This window comes from Triticum aestivum, chromosome 1D, assembly GCF_018294505.1.
Source record: "Triticum aestivum cultivar Chinese Spring chromosome 1D, IWGSC CS RefSeq v2.1, whole genome shotgun sequence".
Lineage (NCBI taxonomy): Eukaryota > Viridiplantae > Streptophyta > Magnoliopsida > Poales > Poaceae > Triticum > Triticum aestivum.
In genome coordinates this window covers 481821665-481843608 of record NC_057796.1, presented here as the reverse complement: position 1 = coordinate 481843608, position 21944 = coordinate 481821665, and the positions used below count along the sequence as shown (strand labels likewise).

The window sequence follows — 21944 nt, the reverse complement described above, 5'->3', positions numbered from 1 at the left end:
AAGCGAGGCCTTATAAAAAGGGACATGCTTGTGATGCTGAGAGGCCTAATAAACCCGGACGGAGGGAGTAATACACAATCCTATCTGCATGGATGGGAATGGCCAAGCACCCAAGATGATGAAGAAAGAATGATGCAAAACACGCAAAGGTTTGAGAACTCTACGTACGACGTGATCAAGTTGTTCGCCTGGAAATCATAAATGCTCCCTTCTGAAAAGATCGATGCGGTAGCCAAATCCTTGGTTGCCAGTGGAATTGCAAAATTGATGACGTGGAGATTCTAAATGAACTTCTTTTTGGGAAAGGTTAGAGCAACTCCAAACGGGCGACCCAAACGGACGCGCCCTTTGTCCTTTTCTTGTCTGTTTGGGTCGGCCCGGACACCCATGTCTAGTTTTGTGTTTGGGTCGGCGTTTGCGCCTAACATTGGCCCGACCCATTTTTTTAGTTCGCGCGCGAAAAAATAAATAATGCAAATATTTTGAAATTTGAAATGGCAATTAAACATAAATATCGGCCACAAAGGCCGGCGAGAGTCCACGAGTCCACATTACATTAATTAAAAACATTTAATAAAACTAGACACGAGGAGGAGGGGCGGTGCCCTAGGCGTCCTTGTCGTCAGCGTCGGGGCCTGGCCAACCTAGGGGAACGCCGTCTCCCAGGCTGTGGCGACGTCCTCCGGCGCCGGTGTGACCGCCGCCGCCTGGGCAGTGCGGGCCTGGCGCTCCACCTCCTCCGCCTCGTGGTGCTCCTCCTCCGCGTCGCGCTCCCACTGCTCCAGGCGCTCGCCCTCGCGGCGCTCCTCCGCCAGCCAACGCGTCCGCCACTGCTCGAGCTAGAGCTTCTCCTGCGGCGGTGTCGCCCCAAACCAGATGGGTGGCGCACTGAACCTCTCGCGCACCACTCATTGCCAGGTGTACCGCTGCGGCGCCGACATAGGGGACGACGCTGACTCAGGCTTGACGGGGGAAGGCGGCACGACGTAGTCGTCGGAAGCGGAGAGTGCGATGGCCTCTGACAGACGCGCCTGATACACCGCCTACTCCTCTTCCGGCTTGCACCGATCGTCCTCTTCGCTTTCCTGCATGGCAACCGCCAGCGCCGCCTGGTAGGAGGCCTCCTCTTCCAGGTCCTCGTTGCGCACGACGAGGGGCGGCGGGGTGCCAGCCCGCATGTTCTGGACGCCGCGCCGGCGCTGCTCCTCGTTCTCGAGGGCGAACCAGACCTCCCAATCGGGAGAGTCTGCTGTGTAGACGGGGTTGAGGCGCTGCTCCGGCGTCAGCATCTCCCACCGGTGCCGCACCTCCTCCGCGTGCGCCCGCGCCATCAGCGGCACCGCCGGCACTGGGATCCTATCTGGATCCAAATGCCAGCCATGTGGCAGGGTCATGTTGGGGTACGGGAGGGGGATGCGGTGCTCCCGGTGCCACCTCGCCTGGTGCACTGGGACGCTTATCCGCTGCCTTGTCGGGTGGGTAGACGCAGACGGAGGTGGGGGGATCGCGAGCGCGCACAAAGAGGATGAGGCGGGGGCCTTGCCCTTGTTCTTACCGGCGAAGAAGCCCATGGCGGCCCGCAGTAGGCTAGGGTTGTCGACGGCGGGGGAGCAACAGAGTGGCTAGATCGAGACGGGAGGCTGGAAGAAGATGAGGATGCGAGAAGATGAAGATGACGGCACGCTCAGATTAAAAAAGGATGCACGTCGTCGCTGACACATGGGCCCGCGGTCTGTGGTCGTCATTAATGAAGATGCGAGAGGCAGTTGACCGGCCGGCATGCGGGGACACGGAGGACCGAGCGGACGCGCGGCGCGTCCACGCCGACGAATTTGGGTCGAAAATGGATCCGCGCGGATGCGTTTTGAAAATGGTTCGGTGAGTTGGGCCAGCATTTTTGTCCGGACGTTGACGGGCGGAATGATTCGCCGCGTTGGAGTTGCTTTTTATAAACGTCCTGCATTTAGGAATTCCTGCGTACCTCCGGTGCAACCAAGCTATAAACCAAACAGAGGAATTGAATGCCGCGAGGCGCGAGGGATATGCATATTGCCGTGATCATTGCTCAGGTAGGTCGGTATCCTGAAGAAGAGCGGCAGTGAAGAGATTCACGGGTCATTTCCCGCACAGGAAGCATGCATGAAAAGACTGCCGATCCACACACAGTCAGGTGCTACACCGAACTTGTGGTCACATTGATTGTAAGCTGCTCCAAAGAATACTCTGACATGACAGCAGAAAACCAACCGCAAATAAAACCATGGAGCAAGGAGACAGGTTAGATTCAATCACCATGCATGCATGCATCTCATTTTGTCTTTGCACTAAACTAATGCCAGGTGGTACGAATGGGTACAAAGGATTGGATGCCACCTTCCTGCCCCGTGAGCCATTAGTACAGGTAGGCTACATTATCGATCCGACACATTTCTTCATGTATAATGGAGGGCAATACCTCCAACCGATTCTCACGAAAAGAACAAAAGTACCACATGAAAAAAAAACACTCTGTGCAGTTGCGAGGTTGCAGTTCATCCATTCATATGTCGCCCACGCATGCACGTGACCCAGGGTAGCACCCACCAGAACCCCTTCCATTGTCTCCATTCTTTGTCCCAGCCTCGAAGAAGTATCCATGGCGTCTCCATGGCGCTTGGCTATTTAAACCCCTCCAGTTTCCCTCCCCAGACTCAAAGCCACATACACAGTCCGTCAGTCACTCTATCCCCTGCCTGGACACTGCCATCATCTAAGAACAGGATACTGGTCGATACGAAGCTGCAGACGCAGAGATGAGCAGAGGTCTCGCCGTCCTGCTGCTCGTCGTCTTGCTTGCTCTGAGCTCCGGCGTCGGCTTCTGCGACGCGAGGAGCGGCAAGCGCTGGAGGCAGAACAGGGGACCTTCTACCACCATGTTCAGAAGGAAAGGGAAAGGGAAGAACGGCGGCGGCTCCCCTCCCCACAGCCACAGGCATCAGAGTCCTGCAATGCCGGCACCACCGAGTCCAGGTGGTGGGAATGGCCATGCGTCGCAGTCTCCGCCACCGCCATTGCTGCCACCACAAGCACCGCCTGCGCCACGGTCGTCGCCGCCACCTCTGCCCCCATCGTTGCCGCCACAAGCACCGCCATCGCCGCCACCGGAAGAGCCGTCGCAGGGCATGGTGTTCAGCGTGGTTGCTTTCGGAGCGCGGGGTGACGGAGTTACGGATGATACTCAGGTAACCACCAGCACTGCCTCTGAAAATACTCTGCTTCCAAATAAAGAACATTTGCACCTGAAAAATACAATTTTCAAGTTAGTATGCTGCTGGGACAATCTTGCCAAAATTAGTCTCCCGTGATTGCACAATCACGTTAATTTTTTTTTAGTAAGCTGCACGTCATATGCCATCGGGAGCTGGAATATTACATGTCAGGACAAGTGTGTATAATGCAACAACCGTGATTTGTCTTTATGTTTAGATTGTTGTTTCTCACATGATTGGGCATATGTCTTTACTCATCATGCTGGATTCTAGTACCGTAGTATTTAATTGGGGTCTATGAGTAAAAGAAGGTATCATGTCAATGAATGACTAACAAGAATATTCTATAGCAATTGCATTCTTGCAAGACTCTTTTTCTTTTGAAAGCACTCTTGCAAGACATTTTATACGTGCCCGGAAAAAATATGTGCAGGAAAAGAATTATAAGTGCCAGCAAGAAACTCAAGTTTTGCGGTTCGCTAAGAATATGACAATCCTCAAATTTAGTAGAGTTATTGGTTCTTTTTATCGGTTCTTGATGTTTTTCTTGTTTTTAGAGAGAATCGACTCGATTGAGAAACTTAAACACCAAACTAAATTATACTATGGGTTCTCAGTAAGGAATTACCCTAATTTTCCAATCAACACAAACTTGGAATTTTCTAAATAAATATGCATTTTTTCTTATATTTCCTTTTAGGGCAAGAAGTTATGTCTTGTACCCATGCACCGATCACAATAGCATAGCAGCGTTCAGTAAACAATGCTATGGAGTGCACTTGAAATCTGAGCTACACAGTTGGTATCACCATGCATGCTATGATATGATGACACACTACATTATCCTTTCCCAACAAAGGTTGAACTTAATTATTACGTATTATCTATATATTGCAGGCTTTTGAAGCAGCATGGACAGCAGCGTGCAAGGTGGAGGCGTCGACGGTTCTTGTACCACCTGAACTCGAGTTCGTTGTTGGCCCCATCTCATTTTTGGGGCCAAACTGCAAGCCTAACATTATATTCCAGGTAACATTACTCCTAATCACAAAGCATATATACACCAGAAACAAGTTCTCCGTTACTTGAAGGAACTCAACAAAAATATTCTGTTTGGAGGTTGCAACTGAAACTCTCTGAAGCTCTACAATATGCCCAATTCAGATTCCTTGGCTACATTCCAATCGGCGTGTTAGTTATGCAACAACAAACTAAATAAGCAGTGCTGGTTTTAAATGTCATGTTTTCATTTTGTAGCTGGATGGAACCATTTCGGCTAAAACTGGCGCGAGAGCTTGGGGCTCTGGTTTGCTTCAATGGCTCGAGTTCACGAAACTAAATGGGATATCAATTCAAGGCAGTGGTGTCATAAACGGTCAGGGTAAAGAATGGTGGACCTATTCAGATTCAAATGATGATGATGATGATATGGACTCAGTAAGGCCTGACCATCTAACAGCTTACTTACTTCATAAACAAATCAAAAGTAGACAAATCTAATTGCTTACTTTGGATGCTTCCAACAGTACACTGATCAGGAGCTGGAGAAGATGCCACAGATTAAACCCACGGTAAGCACATTATTAAGTCACTATTGCAGAACTTGAATATCTTTGAAGTTGCATATCAGACCAAATTAAGTAGCGAGTGGTTGCGTACTCTGCTATGCAGGCGCTAAGGTTTTATGGCAGTTCCAATGTCAGAGTAACTGGTATCAGCATCATCAACAGCCCGCAGTGCCATCTGAAGTTCGATAGCTGTCAGGGAGTCATGGTTCATAACCTGACCATCTCTTCCCCTGAGAATAGCCCCAACACTGATGGAATACACCTGCAAAACTCCAAGGATGTCAACATTCACCACACTGACCTGGCCTGCGGTAATGTTCCTCACAATTTTTTTAAATTTTTTTTTGGCGATGTCACAAAACTTGATGCAAGTAGTTAGGTGTTACCTTTGTGTACCACAATAGCAATAATTTTATTTCAGGATGTACTACCTAATGTCCTATCCAGATATAACATAGAGAGCAGTGGGATAATCTGTATACAGAACCACGAGAACTTGACATGAAATATTTACCTTGTGCAATGCAGGTGATGACTGCATCTCCATACAGACAGGCTGCAGCGACGTAAACATACATAATGTGAACTGCGGACCAGGCCATGGGATCAGCATTGGTGGCCTAGGAAGGTACAACACCAAGGCATGTGTCTCCAACATCACTGTAAGAGATGTCAACATGTTCAAAACAATGACCGGTGTCAGGATCAAGACTTGGCAGGTAACCATAAGGAGACCGCAACACAATTCATCCAGCAAGGACCATTACGCATACATATATCCAATCACACTAGGTTATCAATGCAGGGTGGCTCAGGGCTGGTCCAGGGTATAAGGTTCTCTAACATACACATGTCAGAGGTTCAGACACCAATCATGATAGACCAATTCTACTGCGACAAAACATCGTGCACGAACCAAACCTCGGCGGTGGCGGTTTCAGGCGTGCAGTACGAGAACATCCGGGGGACTTTCACGATCAAGCCCGCCCATTTCGCATGCAGCGACAGCTCGCCGTGCTCGGAGATCACCCTGACCGGCATACAACTGAGACCCCTGATAGTGCCTCAGTACCACACATGCAGCAGCCCCTTCTGCTGGCAGGCCTTCGGGGAGCTGTACACTCCCACCATCCCTCCTATTTCATGCTTGCAGCTCGGCAAGCCGGCCGGGAACCGCGTGCTGTCGGACCACGATCAGTGCTGAAACTCCATGGACGATCTGGGGAATTCTTGTGCCTGGTGTGAATATATATACAGCATAAAATAGTGATGTATGATGCATGTGTAGGAGATAGCTGAAACACGAGAAGAAACATATTTCAGCTAGATCTGATAATGTAGCTATATCAGATCTGATAATGCAGCGATATCTATATATGCAAAGGCCAGGGGCACTGCCACCTTTTAAAAGAAAAAAAGCCACATCTATATGTCTCCGAGGCTTCTTTAGACAAGTTGGTTGCTATGGAACACTACACAATTACATAAGTATTCCCTCCGTAAACTAATATAAGAACGTTTAGATCACTACTTTAGTTATCTAAACGCTCTTATATTAGTTTACAGAGGGAGTAGTAATTTTATTGGTGATTTGAACAATTACAGTGTGGTACCATCACAAGTTCACAACTGAGTAGTCAGTTGATCACAGACCGAAATGTCTTAAAACAGATTGCAATATCTGTACTCTCAGTATCCTAGTACCATCTTTTAGGCCTCAAAGAGCCAAGCGTACGACAAACTGGTGTGTCAGAAATGAAAGCTAAAAATTCAGTGCTCTACATTTAATTCATCACATTATAATTGGCTCCGTTGATGTGACTTGACTGCAAAACATAATGTTTTTTGTTACTGAACTGTAAAGTGCAAACTGCGGGTGATTAAAGGGTTTTGACAAGATGGCGATTACATACCTATCAATCATCTTTCAATATGAGAGCAAAGATGGCGAAGGTAATGGCCACCAACATCTTTGTTTGTATGAATCCTCATGGCCAAGTCTGCCTATTCAAGCATGAACTGCTTTACACTCTTCAGCTTAACCTGGCAGTGCACCAGCTATCAAAGGCACTCCTATCAGCTTGGCACAGCATACTTACTGGAACCTTGCAGGCCACAACTCTAGCAGCACCTTGGGTCTGGGGAAAACACATCACTCCAGCCAATGAGCACATGATTCCCACCGGAGAACTAATCCCCATCAAGGACACGCCTTTCGATTTCACCACATGCCTTTAGATGCTGCCAGCAGCTTAAACCAAATGGCTGCAACTACAATAGTTGTAGAATGTAATAAAATGACCAGAAAAAAGAAGTCAAGTTGCAGTGCCAGGCAAATAAAAATAAAGGTGTACTGACCTTACCTCACTCAGAAAATAATGCGCCTTCATGTCTAATGGTGGCTTAGATTTTGGTTCCACATAACTGAGAAGAATTTCATAAAAGAAAAACCGAGAAGAATTTCTTCACATGCTTGCCAAAATAATAGAGTTCCTTTGCTTGATGAAATAAGCATGCTGAAGCAATTCTCTTGTCATTTTGCACAAAACAACGTATCAGGGTTTATTGCAAAAGATATTAAAAGATTGTGTAGAATCAAACAGAAAAAGGTAACAAAGCTGAAACATCTGGTGTTCAGGATCTGCATAACAAAAATTCAGTCCTTTGCACGCTATTACCCATTTCAGATAGAAAGAAGCAGATGCATTGCATTTTATAATAGCGTGATTCCTGGAAACATATGTAGCTAGACCTACAATCAAATGACAGAATGCTGCAATATTGGAGGTTTCCTAACTTTCGTCGCCTGCTCGAAGGAATAAGCAATCTCAATAAGCATCGGCTCTGATCCTTTCAACCCCCCAAAGCAAATCGCAAAAGGAACGCCGTTCGAAGCATATCCAGCTGGGACGGTTATTGCTGGATAGCCGCCGATGGCAAGCAGGCTATGAGCAGATGCGCCAGGTGCGACGATCGCGTCCAGTTGATTGGCTCGCATTATCTTCTCAAGGCCTTCCTCACACAGTTTGTTCAGTTTGGCAATGGCACGCTCCTCAGCAGGACCAATGCCGTTTGTTGCTTCAGACTGCAGAAGGTAACTCTGGCCAAATTCAGCCATCCTTTCCTGTAACAAATGTTTCAAGAGTGTCATATTCAAAGTTAAGGAAGAATAAACCTGGAAATGAGGTGAACATTGAGTAATTACCTCGACAGGGTTCTTGTTGTTGAAGTCAATTATGTCTGATAATGATCTAACAGGTGAGGAAGCCAGTTCAGACAAGTAAGAGTTGAGGGACAGCTTGAACTCGGCGAGCATAAGAGCACGTTCGCCGCTTTGTACCGCATCATTGATGACTTTCATGCTTGGTATCTCAAGATTGTCCACCAAGATGGCCCCCATTTTCCTTTCAGTTTTTTAACAACATGAAGGAGTTAGGAACAGTTAATGTATCTTCAGAAAGAGAAACATCAACAGAAAGCAATAAGCACATAACAAGTCATGATTCAGCCCTTTTTTTAATTCAAATCGTCCTCTGATGTTGATATTCTCATCTACTATTTTTTAGTTTTGAAAAATGGCATTTAGGATGTGGACCCACATGTCTTTCTCACAACCAGTGGCATTTTCAGAACTTCAAACCTTGCAGTGGCATCTGCGCCTTAATTTGTAACTCTTGCTTAGAAGCTCATACTAATAGTTTCGAGAGTATAATGTTTCCCTGATGTCTGACTTATCATAAGCGTCGATCCATCTTAAAGAGAAGCACCATCTAAATGATCGATATCGAAGAATAACAAGTATGTCATCAAACAAGAAGAGTGCTGAACTACCTCATAGTGTTAAAGTGGTCCCTGAACACCTTTTCTTGGATAGAGCCTGGGGCGAACCGGAAGAAGTCCTTCCTGAGAATCCCAACCCTCTTGCCCCTTAGACCATCTATGTTCAAGAATTGCCCATAACCGCCTTTCGGGATATACCGAGATGCCATGCGAGTTGCCTCTGCATCCCGTGGATCATAGCCAACCATGGCTTCCAACACATGTACTGCATCTGAAACTGTCCTGCATATTGGCCTGCATCAAGTAAACTATATCACTAAGAAATAATTAAAATCAGCGTCATCAGATAAATGCAAGTGAGCAAACACGGCAAGTTGCAACTATCTAATCTAGCTGCTGGATTACTCGACATAAGTGGATGCCATGTTTCTGAAAGAAGTAATTCAGTTAAGTGTGATGTTGATCCAGACAGTAAAATCACACCACTCTGCTTAACTATAGTGTAAACATTTTGTCGGCTTCAGTTTTACCCAATTGTGTCCATCCTTGGAGATATGATGATCACGCCGGCGCGGCTTGTGAGGCCGACCGTGGGCTTGATTCCGACAACGGAGTTGAAGCTGGACGGGCACATGATGGACCCATCCGTCTCCGTCCCAATCGTCACCGCCACCATGTTCGCCGCCGCGGCAATGGCGGAGCCGCTGCTGGACGCGCACGGGGTCGCTGACGGCACATACGGATTCTACGGCACAATGGATTGATTCAGAGTCAGAATTCACCCCTTGCTCGAGGAAATCAAGTTGCTGTTCTAGCTTCCTGGCAAGGAGAAGCAAACAAAATAAATGGAGGCGGCAAGAGGGGAAGGGGAGGATCTGCTGCTCACAATGCCCTGGCCGGCGCGGGGGCTCCAGCCGGCGGGGATGCCGGGGGCGCGAAAGTTACACCACTCGCTGAGACTGGCGGTGCCAAGAACCACCGCGCCGGCGCGCCTGAGCCGCTCGACCACGCCGGCGTCGCGCGCGGGGCGGGACCCGACCAGCGCGAGCGACCCGGCCGTCGCGTTCAGCCTCCCGGATCCGTCGCCGGCCGCCGCGATGTTGTCCTTGATCAGCACGGGGATGCCGTGGAGCGGCGGGAGCGCCGCGCCATCGAGCTCGAGGCGTGCGGCGTCGGCGCGGTCGGCGGCGGCGAGCGCGCCGGCGGCGTCGATCTCGACGACGGCGTGGAGGGCCGGGTCGAGGGACGCGATGCGGCGCAGGTAGAGCTCGACGAGGCCGCGGGAGGTGAGCTCGCCGCCGGCGAAGGCGCGGTGGATGGACTCGACCGTGGCCTCCTCCAGCACGAACGCGGCGGCCGTGGAGGCCGCGGCCGCCGCGAGGAGCAGCGGCAGGAGGTGGCGCAGGGGAGGCGGCATTGGCATTGCCAGTGGTGTGTGTAAGGTGACTGTTGACTTTGCAATGAAATGGTATTCGAATTTCTCGCAGATCCCATAAACGGAGTAACAGTGATCTAGCATTTGGTTTACATAAATGCTTTAGGGCATCTCCAAGGGCAACCCGTAAAAAACCTCCCGCATCCGTCCGTGAACACGGATGCGGGAGACAGCCATCCAACCATGGCCCCATACATCCTGTCTTTCGATTTATTTTTTCCAGACCGCACGATTAAGTAGTCATATGTAAAGGGCACAAAAGTTCAAATAGCCGCATGCAACATTAGTTTAAATTTAAAAAAGTTTAAATATTTTAAATCCAACATTGTTGTCCTCTTTCACCGCCCACTGATGCTCAATCAGATCCTCCTTGAGCTGCTCGTGAGTTGATCGTTGCCGAATTCGTTGATGCATTTGAATAAACTCCACAAATGTGGCCGGATTCTGGTCCGAAAGTTGGATAGGATCACCCATGTTCTCAAATGCCAGAGCTGCGACAGGATCATCACCCTCATCCTCGATGATGAACATGTCATCACCTCCCACAAGGTCTCTGGATCCCATTGTTTTGCTGGTCCACGAACAACTGCAACACGGGCCTGAAGAACTAACTCCAAATGCCTTCTCGACATCCTTTCTAACTGCTTCTTGTCTTTGGCCAAAGTGAGCCTTTTTCTGGCCAACTGGGTTTGAGATGGTGCTGACAAAGGTAGCCCATGGAGAATAGATACCGTCAACCAGATAGTACCTCATGTTGTACTCATGTTCATTGACAGTATAGTGGCAAGGATGAGCTTTTTCTTCAGTCAGCCTCGCAAACAACGGTGATCGTTGCAGCACATTGATGTCATTGCGAGACCCGGACATGCCAAAGAAAGCGTGTCAAATCCAAAGATCATGTGATACAACTACTTCAAGAATGATGGTGGGCTTCTTGACATGACCCTGATATTGCCCTTGTAAAGCCTTCGGGTAGTTCTTCCATTTCCAATGCATGCAGTCAAGAGATCCAAGCAAACCTGACCACCCTCTTGCTTCTGTGATTGCCAGGAGCCTCTCGATGTCTGCCACAGTTGGTTCTCTCGGGTATTGAGGTCCGAACACCTCGACCACGGCAGTTGCAAACTTGACCATGGCATCTCCGCATGTTCTCTCAGACATTCGTAGGTACTCGTCCCACGAATCAGCGGTCGTGCCATATGCAAGCATTCGGAGTGCGGCACTTCTGGTAACCAGAGAAGCCAATCTGTTGCAGTTGAGCACGCGATGACCCTTGATCGAGCCCTTGAAATTGAGAACATGCTTCTCCACACGCTCCGCGTCTTCAAGGACCACCTGCATCATCGCCGTCTCATCAGAGTACTCCTCCTCGTTCGACGAGCCGTCAGAGGAACTCAACATACTGCTCGTATATGTACTCCAAATCGGAATTCATTGCTACAAACAACAAGGGACAGCCGTTTTTAGCTCTGGCGATTCATCGAATAGTTGCCGAGCATGATAGAGGATGGTACCTGGCGGGGCGGTCGGAGGACAGGGGGTTGAACGGAGACGGAGGAGAAGCGGCGGGGAGCCCTGCTGGATCGCCGGAGGTGACGGAGAGACAGATGATGTCTACTACGCAACTTTATTCTTGTAGACTCGTGTTGGGCCTCCAAGCGCAGAGTTTTGTAGGACAGTAGCAATTTCCCTCAAGTGGATGAGCTAAGTTTTATCAATCCGTAGGAGGCGTAGGATGAAGATGGTCTCTCTCAAACAACCCTGCAACCAACAAGAAATCTCTTGTGTCCCCAACACACCCAATACAATGGCAAATTGTATAGGTGCACTAGTTCGGCGAAGAGATGGTGATAAAAGCGTAATATTGATGGTAGAAATATATTTTTATAATCTGAATAAATAAAAACAGCAAGGCAGCAATCGATAAAACGGAGCACAAATGGTATTGCAATGCTTGAAAACAAGGCCTAGGGTCCGTACTTTCGCTAGTGCAATCTCTCAACAATGCTAATATAATTGGATCATATAACCATCCCTCAAACTGTGATGAAGAAATCACTCCAAAGTTCCTATCTAGCGGAGAACATAAGACGGAATTGTTTGTAGGGTACGAAACCACCTCAAAGCCATTCTTTCCGATCAATCTATCCTAGAGTTCCTACTAAAATAACACCAAGCTATTATTTTCGATCGATCAAACCAAGAGTTCGTACCAAAATAACACCAAAGCAAATTCAGATTCGTAATATTCAATCCAACACAAAGAACTTCAAAGAGTGCCCCAAGATTTCTATCGGAGAAACAAAGACAAGAACGTGCACCAACCCCTATGCATAGATTACCCCAATGTCACCTCGGGAATCCGCGAGTTGAATGCCAAAACATATATCAAGTGAATCAATATGATACCCCATTGTCACCATAAGTATTCGTATGCAAGACATATATCAAGTGCTCTCAAATCCATAAAAGTATTCAATCCGATAAAACGAAATCTCAAAGGGAAAACTCAATTCATCACAAGATAGAGAGGGGAAAACACCATATGATCCGACTATACTAACAAAGCCCGCGATACATCAAGATCGTGACATCTCAAGAACACGAGAGAGAGAGAGAGAGAGAGAGAGAGAGAGATTAAACACATAGCTACTGGTACAAACCCTCAGCCCCGAGGGTGGACTACTTCCTCCTCATCATGGTGGCCGCCGGGATGATGAAGATGGCCACCGGTGATGATCTCCTCCTCCGGTAGGGTGCCGAAAAGGGGTCTAAATTGGTTTTCGTGGATACAGAGGCTTGCGGCGGCGGAACTTCTGGTCTAGGGTTTTTCCCTAGGGTTTTTGGAATATTTGGGAATTTATAGGGCGAAGAGGCGGTGCGGGAGGCCACCGAGGTAGGCACAACCCACCTGGGCGCGCCTGGCCCCCCAGACGCGCCCTGGTGGGTTGTGCCCCCTCGGGGCACCCCCGGGGTGCTGCCCTAACCCATCGGGAGTCTTCTTGTCCATAAAAAATCCAAAAAAGTTTCGCGGTGTTTGGACTTCGTTTGATATTGATTTCTTGCGATGTGAAAAACAAGCAAAAAACAACAACTGGCACTGGGCACTGGGTCAATAGGTTAGTCCCAAAAAAATAATATAAATTTGCTATAAACATCCAAGAATGATAATATAACAACATGAATACTTCATAAATTATAGATACGTTGGAGACGTATCAATCTTCTTTGGACGCTCACTTGACGCGCGGCTCGCCGGTCCTGGCCGCCCGCTTCTTTTTTTTCCCTTTCCTCGCCGGAGCAGGCGCCGGCGGCTCCTCCTCGCCGTAGTCGAGCTCGCCGTCCATGTCGCCGTTGAGGTCCATTGTATCCTCTTGGGCAGTGAACCCGGGGGAGGCGGCGGCGGCCGAGCCGGTCGTGATGATGTCGTCCATGTCGGCCTTCGTCGCGTCGGTGTCGCCGAGATGCGACGAGGAGGCTTGTGAGAAGAGCAGCGTGCCACGACACAGAGGTGGCGTCGGGGAGGATGCGTAGGCCGACAGCGAGTAGGTGTACGGGGGGTACTAGACGCTGGCGAACGCGGGCGAGGGCGTGCGCTGGGCCGGGTGACCATTGTTGGGGATCGTTGCAGAAATTTAAAATTTTCTACGTATCACCAAGAACAATCTATGGAGTCTTCTAGCATCGAGAGGGAAAAGAGTGCATCTACATACCCTTGTAGATCGCGAACGGAAGCGTTCAAGTGAACGGGGTTGATGGAGTCGTACTCGTCGTGATCCAAATCACCGATGATCCTAGCGCCGAACGGACGGCACCTCCGCGTTCAACACACGTACGGAGCGCGGACGTCTCCTCCTTCTTGATCCAGCAAGGGGGAAGGAGAAGTTGATGGAGATCCAGCAGCACGACGGCGTGGTGGTGGAAGTAGCGGGATCCCGGCAGGGCTTCGCCAAGCGCAAGCGGGGAGGAAGAGGTGTCACGGGAGGGAGGGAGGCGCCAGGGCTTGGGGTGCTGCTCCCATGCGCCTCCCTACTATATATAGGGGTGGAGGGGGCTGGTTTCTTGCCCTCCAAGTCCATTGGGGCGTTGGCAAAGGTGGGGGAAAGAAATCCCATCATTTCCCTTCCCCACCGATTGTTATCCCCTTTTTTAGGGATCTTGATCTTATCCCTTCGGGATATGATCTTATTCCTTCTAAGGTGGGATCTTGGTGCGCCTTGACCAGGGGTGTGGGGCCTTTCCCCCACTACCCACGTTCATGTGGGTCCCCCCATGCAGGTGGGCCCCACTTTGGAACCTTCTAGAACCTTCCCGGTATAATACCGAAAAATCCCGAACATTTTCCGGTGGCCAAAATAGGACTTCCCATATATAAATCTTTACCTCCGGACCATTCCGGAACTCCTCGTGACGTCCGGGATCTCATCCGGGACTCCGAACAACTTTCGGTTAACCGCATACTAATATCTCTACAACTCTAGCGTCACCGAACCTTAAGTGTGTAGACCCTACGGGTTCGGGAGACATGCAGACATGACCGAGACGACTCTCCGGTCAATAACCAACATCGGGATCTGGATACCCATGTTGGCTCCCACATGTTCCACGATGATCTCATCGGATGAACCACGATGTCGAGGATTCAATTAATCCCATATACAATTCCCTTTGTCAATCGGTACGTTACTTGCCCGAGATTCGATCGTAGGTATCCCAATACCTTATTCAATCTCGTTACCGGCAAGTCACTTTACTCGTACCGTAATGCATGATCCCGTGACCAAACACTTGGTCACATTGAGCTCATTATGATGATGCATTACCGAGTGGGCCCAGAGATACCTCTCCGTCATACGGAGTGACAAATCCCAGTCTCGATTCGTGCCAACCCAACAAGTCACCGATCCAATGCCTACGAATTTATCCTATATTGTTTTGCTAAGTTACTACTGCTATCATCACTGTTACACTGGCTACAAAATTACTGCTATCATTGTTACCGTTGCCGTTACTGCTGTCACTACTATCAAAACTATCATATTACTTTGCTACTGATCACTTTGCTGCAGATAATTAATCTCTAGGTATGGTTGAATTGACAACTCAGCTGCTAATACCTTCAAATGTTCTTTGGCTCCCCTTGTGTCGAATCTATAAATTTGGGTTGAATACTGTACCCTCAAAAACTGTTGCGATTCCCAACACTTGTGGGTTATCAACGCTCTGCTGGCTCCACGACGCGTACGGGTCTTGGCCGTCGGGTGGATTCATCATCCTCGCGCAAGACGCCTCGGCTTGTTCGGCCGCGCGATCTGCCTGCTCCGCCACGGCCGCAGCCGCCAGCGCCTTGTCCCGGGCCTTCTTGGTGTTGGCCCTGTTCCGCCGATCGGTGGTGACAGCCTCCCGGCGCTGAACTTCCGCCTTCCAGTCAGCGTTAGACATGCCCGAGGGCTTGGACGGCGGCGCCCTCTGCTTCCTCTGGGTGGTGGCGGTGGCGTTGGCATCGATAGCGCCGGGGGGCCATGTACTTCTTCGGTGGCATGGCGGTCGGATGGAGGGGAGGGGAGGAGAATGGCGGGAGGAAGGGGAAATGGAGGGAAACGAAGGGGGGAAAAGCGGGGGGAAACGGTGGGAAAAGGGCCTTCTCTAGCCGACAGAGCGGACCCACGCCCCTTTTCGCTTCGGCCGACGCCCCCAAGCAACCCCCGGGACTTGGGTTCGGCTCGGGTTCGCCGGCTGTTATTTTGGCCCAAACCGGCGATAAACGAGATTCTGAGAGCACGACTGTGCCGATTTTCGGGTGCCGGCGCTAAAAAATCACCTTGAGAGGCCTGTTGGGGACGCGGCTGGAGTTGCTCTGAACGCATGCTTTGCGCGTAGATGCAGTCAGAGCTCTGATGGCACGAGCAAAACGGCCTCGTGCTACGGTCTCATCATCCTACTCTATCTGATCCTGCAATAATACTCATGGTATCTACTCCTACTAAACTAGCTCAGCTTTATTATCACTGGGGCACAACTCTGTACAACGCACGCCATTTGTGTTCCATCTCATTCTCCCGGTCGGGTCAGTCGTACGCGACGGGGAGGTAGGCGTCGTGGGTGCACCGCCTCCGGGAGGACACCAGCCGCGCCAGCTTCCGGTTGCAGAGCTCGAACGACGGCGGCGCGGCGGCCGGGGGCGGCGGCGCCCTCGGCCGGAGCCCCAGCTGGCGCTCCAGCTCCGCGAACTCCTCGGCGCGCCGCACGACATGGTCGTAGCAGATGTACCTGCCGCCGGCGGTGCCGCCCATCGCCTCGTACACGCGCACGTGCGCCTCCGCCACCCGCTCCACGTCCGCCGTCGCCAGCAGGCCCTCCGCCAGCATGGTGTGCGCCCCTGATATTTTCATCGAAGGAACCAAACAGTTTGTCAGTGCTCTGAGGACAATGCTGGCTCGATGCAAACACACTGAGTAGACAGAGACAGAGACCTTTGAGGTAGGCAATGGAGGGGGTGGAGTTGCGTCGGCGGAAACCCGACCCGGTCACCAGCGCGGGGCACACCGTCACGAGCTTCAGGTCCCGGCCCCGCGCCGCCCTCCACGCCGCCTTCTCCGCCATCGTCTTGCCGAGCGCAAACCACAGCTACAAGAAAAAATTGTTTCACACAATTAGATATGTTGATCCACGCAATGCAGCGTCTACAGGTACAGGTTCAGCAGAAGCTCTCATCACCTTCTTCTCACGGCAGAAGGCCTCGTCGCTCCAGCAGCTCTCGTCGACGGTGGCGGGGAACCGGTGGCGGTGAGGGTAGCTCTGCCTCCACACGCAGGCCAACAGCGACGAGGTGAAGACGCACTTCCTCACCGACTCCGTCCTCACGCACGCCTCCACCACCTGCTCTGCCGCCTTGGCTTCCAGAGTCGCCATGTGTTTCTGTTCAAATTAACATTACAAAAGTTATTAAGCGAGCCAACTTAATTTGGAGCAAGACCCGGTCTAATCAACATTCCAAGAATCTGTCCGCAAAGCACAGGTGATGTAATGTAAAAATAAGAGGTGTTTAAAAAAAAACTAAAATCATTTTTTAAAAACAGCCGCAACTGATTTTAAAGGACTAAATATAATCACAAAATTTGACTCAGTGGACCTTTTGATTCTTTCAAAGGAATCACAATACCTGGGAATCTAGCAAGACTAAAAGAAACAGAAATGGAAGTATTCAACAAGACTAGTAGTACAAGTCTACAACTACTCTCTGCTGGACCTTGAACAAGTTCTCAACTCATCATAATAAACTGAAGGGCAGGTATAACCAGATCAGCACCGATGGTCAATGGGCTGCAGCCAAGCCAAGTCAACTTTCACCTGATATTTTGCGCAAAGTACTGCTTTTCTTGGCGCATACTGCAAGTCTGCGACCCGGTATGATCAACTTTGGAAGAACCATGTTGGAACTTTCAGAGACGAAAGTGCTATGGATCTGGCATAGAATGTCAAAAAAGATAAGACAGGCCACTACCTAACCAATTTATTCTATATTGACCCAAAAGGTGCTAAAGTAAAGCACCAGGAGGCTGAAGCTACTCCGCGCATCTGACAAAGCAGAGGCAGTGCTCAAATTTTCATATTCCTCTTCAACAGGATGAGCTTTCGACAACCGAAAGAGCAACATGATGCCTTTCGTATCTACACGTTCAAACCAGCAGGAACTCAAGCATAGGTTGTGCACTTAAAAGTACAGGTAAAGGGCATGTAGACTAAGTATCCAGGCCAGATGCTTTGCATGATAAGTAATCTAAAGTGCCGGTGGAAATCACATGCTATGGTACTACAAACCTAAATTATGTTTCATCGTGCATTTTCTTCTCAAGTGTATGCAAAGCAGAGATAAATAATGCAAACAAATAGTAGCATATTACAAAGCAAGATCAAGAGCTACATCCATATCTATTATGAGTCTGCTAAAGCAATGGGTGTCAGCATCAGGCATGATCCAGTAAAGGCCCTACATCACCAATCTGAGTGGATTTGGTAGTTCCACTGTCAAACGCCATGCGAGCATGCGAGTATAAGATATACTTGCAACCATTTTGGGGCTTGATTTGGCCTACTATGTCCAACCTATTTCCATCATTATATCTGGATTTTGGAGTCAGTAGGCTGTAGGCCCCTACCACCACTGGTTTTGTAGTAGGTATGCTTAGCAAATGGTTGGATGGTTACTTCTTACTGCAGCGGTCAATTCAGATAATTCCTTGATGCTTTTGGTCAGATAAAGCGCAACAGAAAAATGTAGAAAGAAACTGAACCCAAAAGAGCTTCCAGCAATGACATCTGAAAAGTCAAGTATTCTAACTACACAAAACATATTGTGACATCAATTTTTCATAGCCTCATGAAGTTCATAAATCAATGGTTGTTGGCAGGATTCAATCGGAGGTGAACACCACGCCAACCAATCTTAGTTATATAGTAGATGCACAGGATACGGATGATGTGACCAAGGTCCTTTCCCAGGATTCATTGAAGGATAAGCACCATGCATAGTTCATACTGCAAATGACCATGAAAATTAACGAACTTTTACTCTTATGATTGCATACTGTGATAACACCACTGGGAACAACCCAGCACAGTACAAGATATGGGTTGTCGCTAACTTGCATAACTACTGGCTGCAAGGTGTACAGGTATTAGGTATGAAAATTCATCTCTCTGTAGTAAGTAATATCAACTGACTCCCGATCAAATGTAAATGACAGCTGACTGATTTAATATGATTGTGATGTTGTTTGTTAGCCATGATGTCCCTTGGTACTTTACATTTTGGAGCACTAGTACAGTCCTCATCATGTTGACACCCACCTATATCGCATATGTCCTTACCAACTTGACACCCACCTATTCCCTAATGTACCACCTCTTTGCCTTCCTCAAGAGACAAGACAAAAGTTTTTGTGACACAAGTTGAGATGTAGGAGCAATGACACTGTCAATAACAGCATCTTCCTTCCGCAAACAAACAAAACAAGCAGACACGAGCTTATCCAACATATTTTGCACGATGATTCTCTCATGCATGATGAACTTCTGGGACATATATCTACCTATTTTACGAACGTTGATAAGGGGTTGTGTGAGCTCACCGTGTAGCCGGAGATGCCTCCTGGATCGACGAGTGATGAGGTATGGAAGACACCAACACAGCCATCGAAAGCTCGGTGCAAGCTCTCCGGGTCCATGACATTTGCCATAATAGTCCAGACCCCATCCCTGCCATTCTCACCGAACAAATCCATCTCCCTCAGCTTGTCCAGATCCTCTGCCAAAGAAAAAGAAAGTACAACTTAGTTTTGGAGTTCAACTTGGCAGTAAGAGTGAACTATGAATGGGCCAGCATGGTATCAACAATTCATAAGTGTGTAACGCATCAAGCTTCAGAAAATAATCACTTTCGACAGTAATTGTAAAGAGGCAACAATGTCACATCGAATGCTGCATTAAGAGAGACAATATAGGAGGCATTTTTGTCAAACACATTGTTGCTGACGTAGAGTAAGGATCGGAACGTACACCGATTATTTTCACAACCGCCCTTCTTCTATTCCAGAAAGGTGCAAGTAACATGGGCAAAAGTTACACGCATTTGGGTGAATGTTCGAGAACATGTGCCCACAGTTTCTTATCCTCCTTGATTAGGAAAACATGCCTTTTACAACTGACAAGCTGCTAACGGACAAGGAATGACGCATCAGTTAACTTTAGGTAGCATATTAATTCCCCAAATGGTCCATTCAAGGAGGTGGTGAGCTGAGGTGATCCTATCAGTGAGTGTCTACTAAACAAAAGGTGATCCTATCGGTGAGTGACTACTAAACAAAAGGGGAACCTTATCAGAAATGCAATTCACATATACCTTAATTGCCCCAAATAAATAATCATATCCATCGGAAAACGACTACGGTTGAATTTCTTTGTGCCGATGTGTGTGAAACAGCCTTGATTCTTCCTCAAAAGAAAAAGAAAAAATAGCCTTAGTTGGTAGAGTTGGCTGGTGTAGAGAACACCACTAGAAACGAAGACATCAAGTGCTGCCTCACTAACGTCAGTACATGATGCTACTGTGAAAATTGATGTTTTTTTGTTCTCCATTCGTTGACTAAATTACCTTGGCCAAAAAATTCAAAAAAAAAATTACCTTGGCCGGGCCTAGGCCACGCAAACGGAATGGGCGGTTTAACATCCTATTCGGGCGCTTTTCCCGCAACCGATCAGGGAAAAAGTATGAAACTCATGAAACTTCAGGAACGAAAAATGGGGCATTCCTTATGCATGACTCCACAGGCCCCTTTCGCCTTTCACCCAAAGAGGGTGAACCCTGAACTGAACTGACCGATTTGGTTCCAGGGGGCGGGCAGAATTTTCTTGTGGTCGAGAAGTGCATTGGTGGAACGTCAGCTGCCACCGAGGGCGACGTGGTCGTGAGCTCCGGACGGATTGTGATGGACCATTTTCAACCAACAAGTCCATGTCTCCAGCAAGAAAAACACACACCTGCGCACCAAACACATGGACACATCGCTAGCGGTGACATCGCCAGCGCTCGGACGCTTCCCTGTTCACCGGCGGTGACGACGTACCGATTAAACAGAGATATGGGAGGGCCCTGGTCTGTGTCAAGGAAAGTGAAAGTGGGTTGGGATTATCTTGTCCCCTATGCAGCTAGGCACTCCGAATAACGAAATCGCCATGGGCCCGGTCGCTCTGCTTGCTGGCGAAATGCCGGTTGCTGAACCGGCGTCTCTCAACTCTGTGACTGAATTTTGCACCTCCCACGCAAAGGGAAATGGAACTTGTGGTAGTGGATTGCAAGGCTGGAGCCGATTGTTCGGAGTTTTCGTGCCGGATAATGGAATTGCAGTGCAGCTGTGCAAGCTACTCTATGTAATTTAAAAATCCGGAGAAAAGAAGGCACGCACGTGTGAATCCACGGCGCAAGCATTGCGGAATCCGCCACGAAATTTCGAAACGGCGGGGGAAGGTGGCCAACTCTGTCTCTCTGTCCGCATGTGCAATGGAAAAAGGGGGGAAAACCCACGTAAATTCCACATCCGTGGAAGGAAGACGGTCGCAGTTTGAATTCGGAAAAATGGTCAAGAGTCAGCGAGGCAGGGGCGGAGGGAGGGAACGGACGGACCTTGGGTCTCGAGGGCGAGGCGGACGGCGTAGCCGTGGCGGAGGAGGCGGTCGACGACGGCGAGGCCGAGGAAGGAGATGCCGCCCGTGACGCACACGGCGCGCGCCTCCGCGGCGCCCTCCTCGGCGCCGGCCACGCGCTTGGCCGCCGCGGCCGCGCCCCTCCGCCGCCAACTCCACGCGGGGCCACCGGCGCCGAGCAGCAGCGCCGCCCGCATCTCCTCCACCTCCGCCGCCATGCTGTGCGTGCTCCGCAGCACCCCCATGGCGCGCGCGCGCCCGACGCGAACGCCTCTCCTCTTGCTCTGCCTCTGCTCTGCTCTGCTCCTCGTCACCCTGCCGTGGCGTGGAGTGGGGGCTCGGCTGGTGGTGGATCGTGTGATGATGGGTGGGTGGGCGACGTGGATATATAGACGCCACGTCGTCGGCTCCGCGCTCCATGTCCTGGCTCGGCTTGCATCCATCTGCTGGCCTCGTGCCCGGCAAGGCTCGGCTCGGCCCGGCCCGACCGCCAAAACAATTGATCGGGGAATTATTCGAATGAATATTTTCTACTGTATGACGCTGGTCCGACCTTGATTTCTTACATGTTGAGCATGTGATCCATGGCTCATCATATACAAGTAGAACCGCACCTGGTCAAATGGAACTTGTGTAGTCAAATGGACGTACGTTTACATGCATTATTTATCTTTTTTGCGCGATTTTCTGCTTTTTTTATGCTATTTTTGC

At 49.4% G+C, this 21944-nt stretch overlaps 3 protein-coding genes across 3 annotated transcripts; 1 reads left to right on the top strand and 2 right to left on the bottom strand.

Annotated features, from left to right (window-relative positions):
- Window positions 1–2584: 2584 nt before the first annotated feature.
- Window positions 2585–6270, top strand: LOC123183244 (polygalacturonase At1g48100). The gene is made up of 7 exons (XM_044596012.1): window positions 2585–3221; window positions 4146–4277; window positions 4506–4685; window positions 4775–4819; window positions 4920–5127; window positions 5345–5535; window positions 5622–6270. Exons 1-7 carry the CDS (start codon window positions 2793–2795, stop codon window positions 6018–6020), a joined length of 1584 nt encoding a protein of 527 aa, XP_044451947.1. The 5' UTR covers window positions 2585–2792; the 3' UTR covers window positions 6021–6270.
- A 1082-nt stretch (window positions 6271–7352) lies between these two features.
- Window positions 7353–10072, bottom strand: LOC123183245 (probable amidase At4g34880). The gene is made up of 5 exons (XM_044596013.1): window positions 9483–10072; window positions 9127–9341; window positions 8648–8890; window positions 8022–8220; window positions 7353–7940 (listed from the first exon to the last, which is right to left on the bottom strand). Exons 1-5 carry the CDS (start codon window positions 10017–10019, stop codon window positions 7575–7577), a joined length of 1560 nt encoding a protein of 519 aa, XP_044451948.1. The 5' UTR covers window positions 10020–10072; the 3' UTR covers window positions 7353–7574.
- Window positions 10073–16009: 5937 nt separating this feature from the next.
- LOC123183242 (cinnamoyl-CoA reductase-like SNL6) lies at window positions 16010–21579 on the bottom strand. The gene is made up of 5 exons (XM_044596011.1): window positions 21214–21579; window positions 19163–19338; window positions 16749–16949; window positions 16505–16658; window positions 16010–16410 (listed from the first exon to the last, which is right to left on the bottom strand). The coding sequence occupies exons 1-5, from the start codon at window positions 21476–21478 to the stop codon at window positions 16100–16102; spliced, it is 1107 nt and encodes a 368-aa protein (XP_044451946.1). The 5' UTR covers window positions 21479–21579; the 3' UTR covers window positions 16010–16099.
- Between the last annotated feature and the right edge of the window lie 365 nt (window positions 21580–21944).

Excerpts from the sequence above, each read along its gene's own strand:
- LOC123183245 (XM_044596013.1), bottom strand. The coding sequence starts at position 10,019 with ATGCCAATGCCGCCTCCCCTGCGCCACCTCCTGCCGCTGCTCCTCGCG. Across the intron at positions 9,342-9,482 it reads CCCGCGCCGGCCAGGGCATT|AATCCGTATGTGCCGTCAGC; the intron begins GTGAGCAGCAGA and ends ATTGTGCCGTAG. Across the intron at positions 8,891-9,126 it reads CCAAGGATGGACACAATTGG|GCCAATATGCAGGACAGTTT; the intron begins GTAAAACTGAAG and ends TACTTGATGCAG.
- LOC123183242 (XM_044596011.1), bottom strand. The coding sequence starts at position 21,478 with ATGGGGGTGCTGCGGAGCACGCACAGCATGGCGGCGGAGGTGGAGGAG. Across the intron at positions 16,950-19,162 it reads GAGGCATCTCCGGCTACACG|AAACACATGGCGACTCTGGA; the intron begins GTGAGCTCACAC and ends TAATTTGAACAG. Across the intron at positions 16,659-16,748 it reads CCTTCTGCCGTGAGAAGAAG|CTGTGGTTTGCGCTCGGCAA; the intron begins GTGATGAGAGCT and ends TTTTTCTTGTAG.
- LOC123183244 (XM_044596012.1), top strand. The coding sequence starts at position 2,793 with ATGAGCAGAGGTCTCGCCGTCCTGCTGCTCGTCGTCTTGCTTGCTCTG. Across the intron at positions 4,686-4,774 it reads ATGATGATGATATGGACTCA|TACACTGATCAGGAGCTGGA; the intron begins GTAAGGCCTGAC and ends TGCTTCCAACAG. Across the intron at positions 5,128-5,344 it reads CCACACTGACCTGGCCTGCG|GTGATGACTGCATCTCCATA; the intron begins GTAATGTTCCTC and ends TGTGCAATGCAG.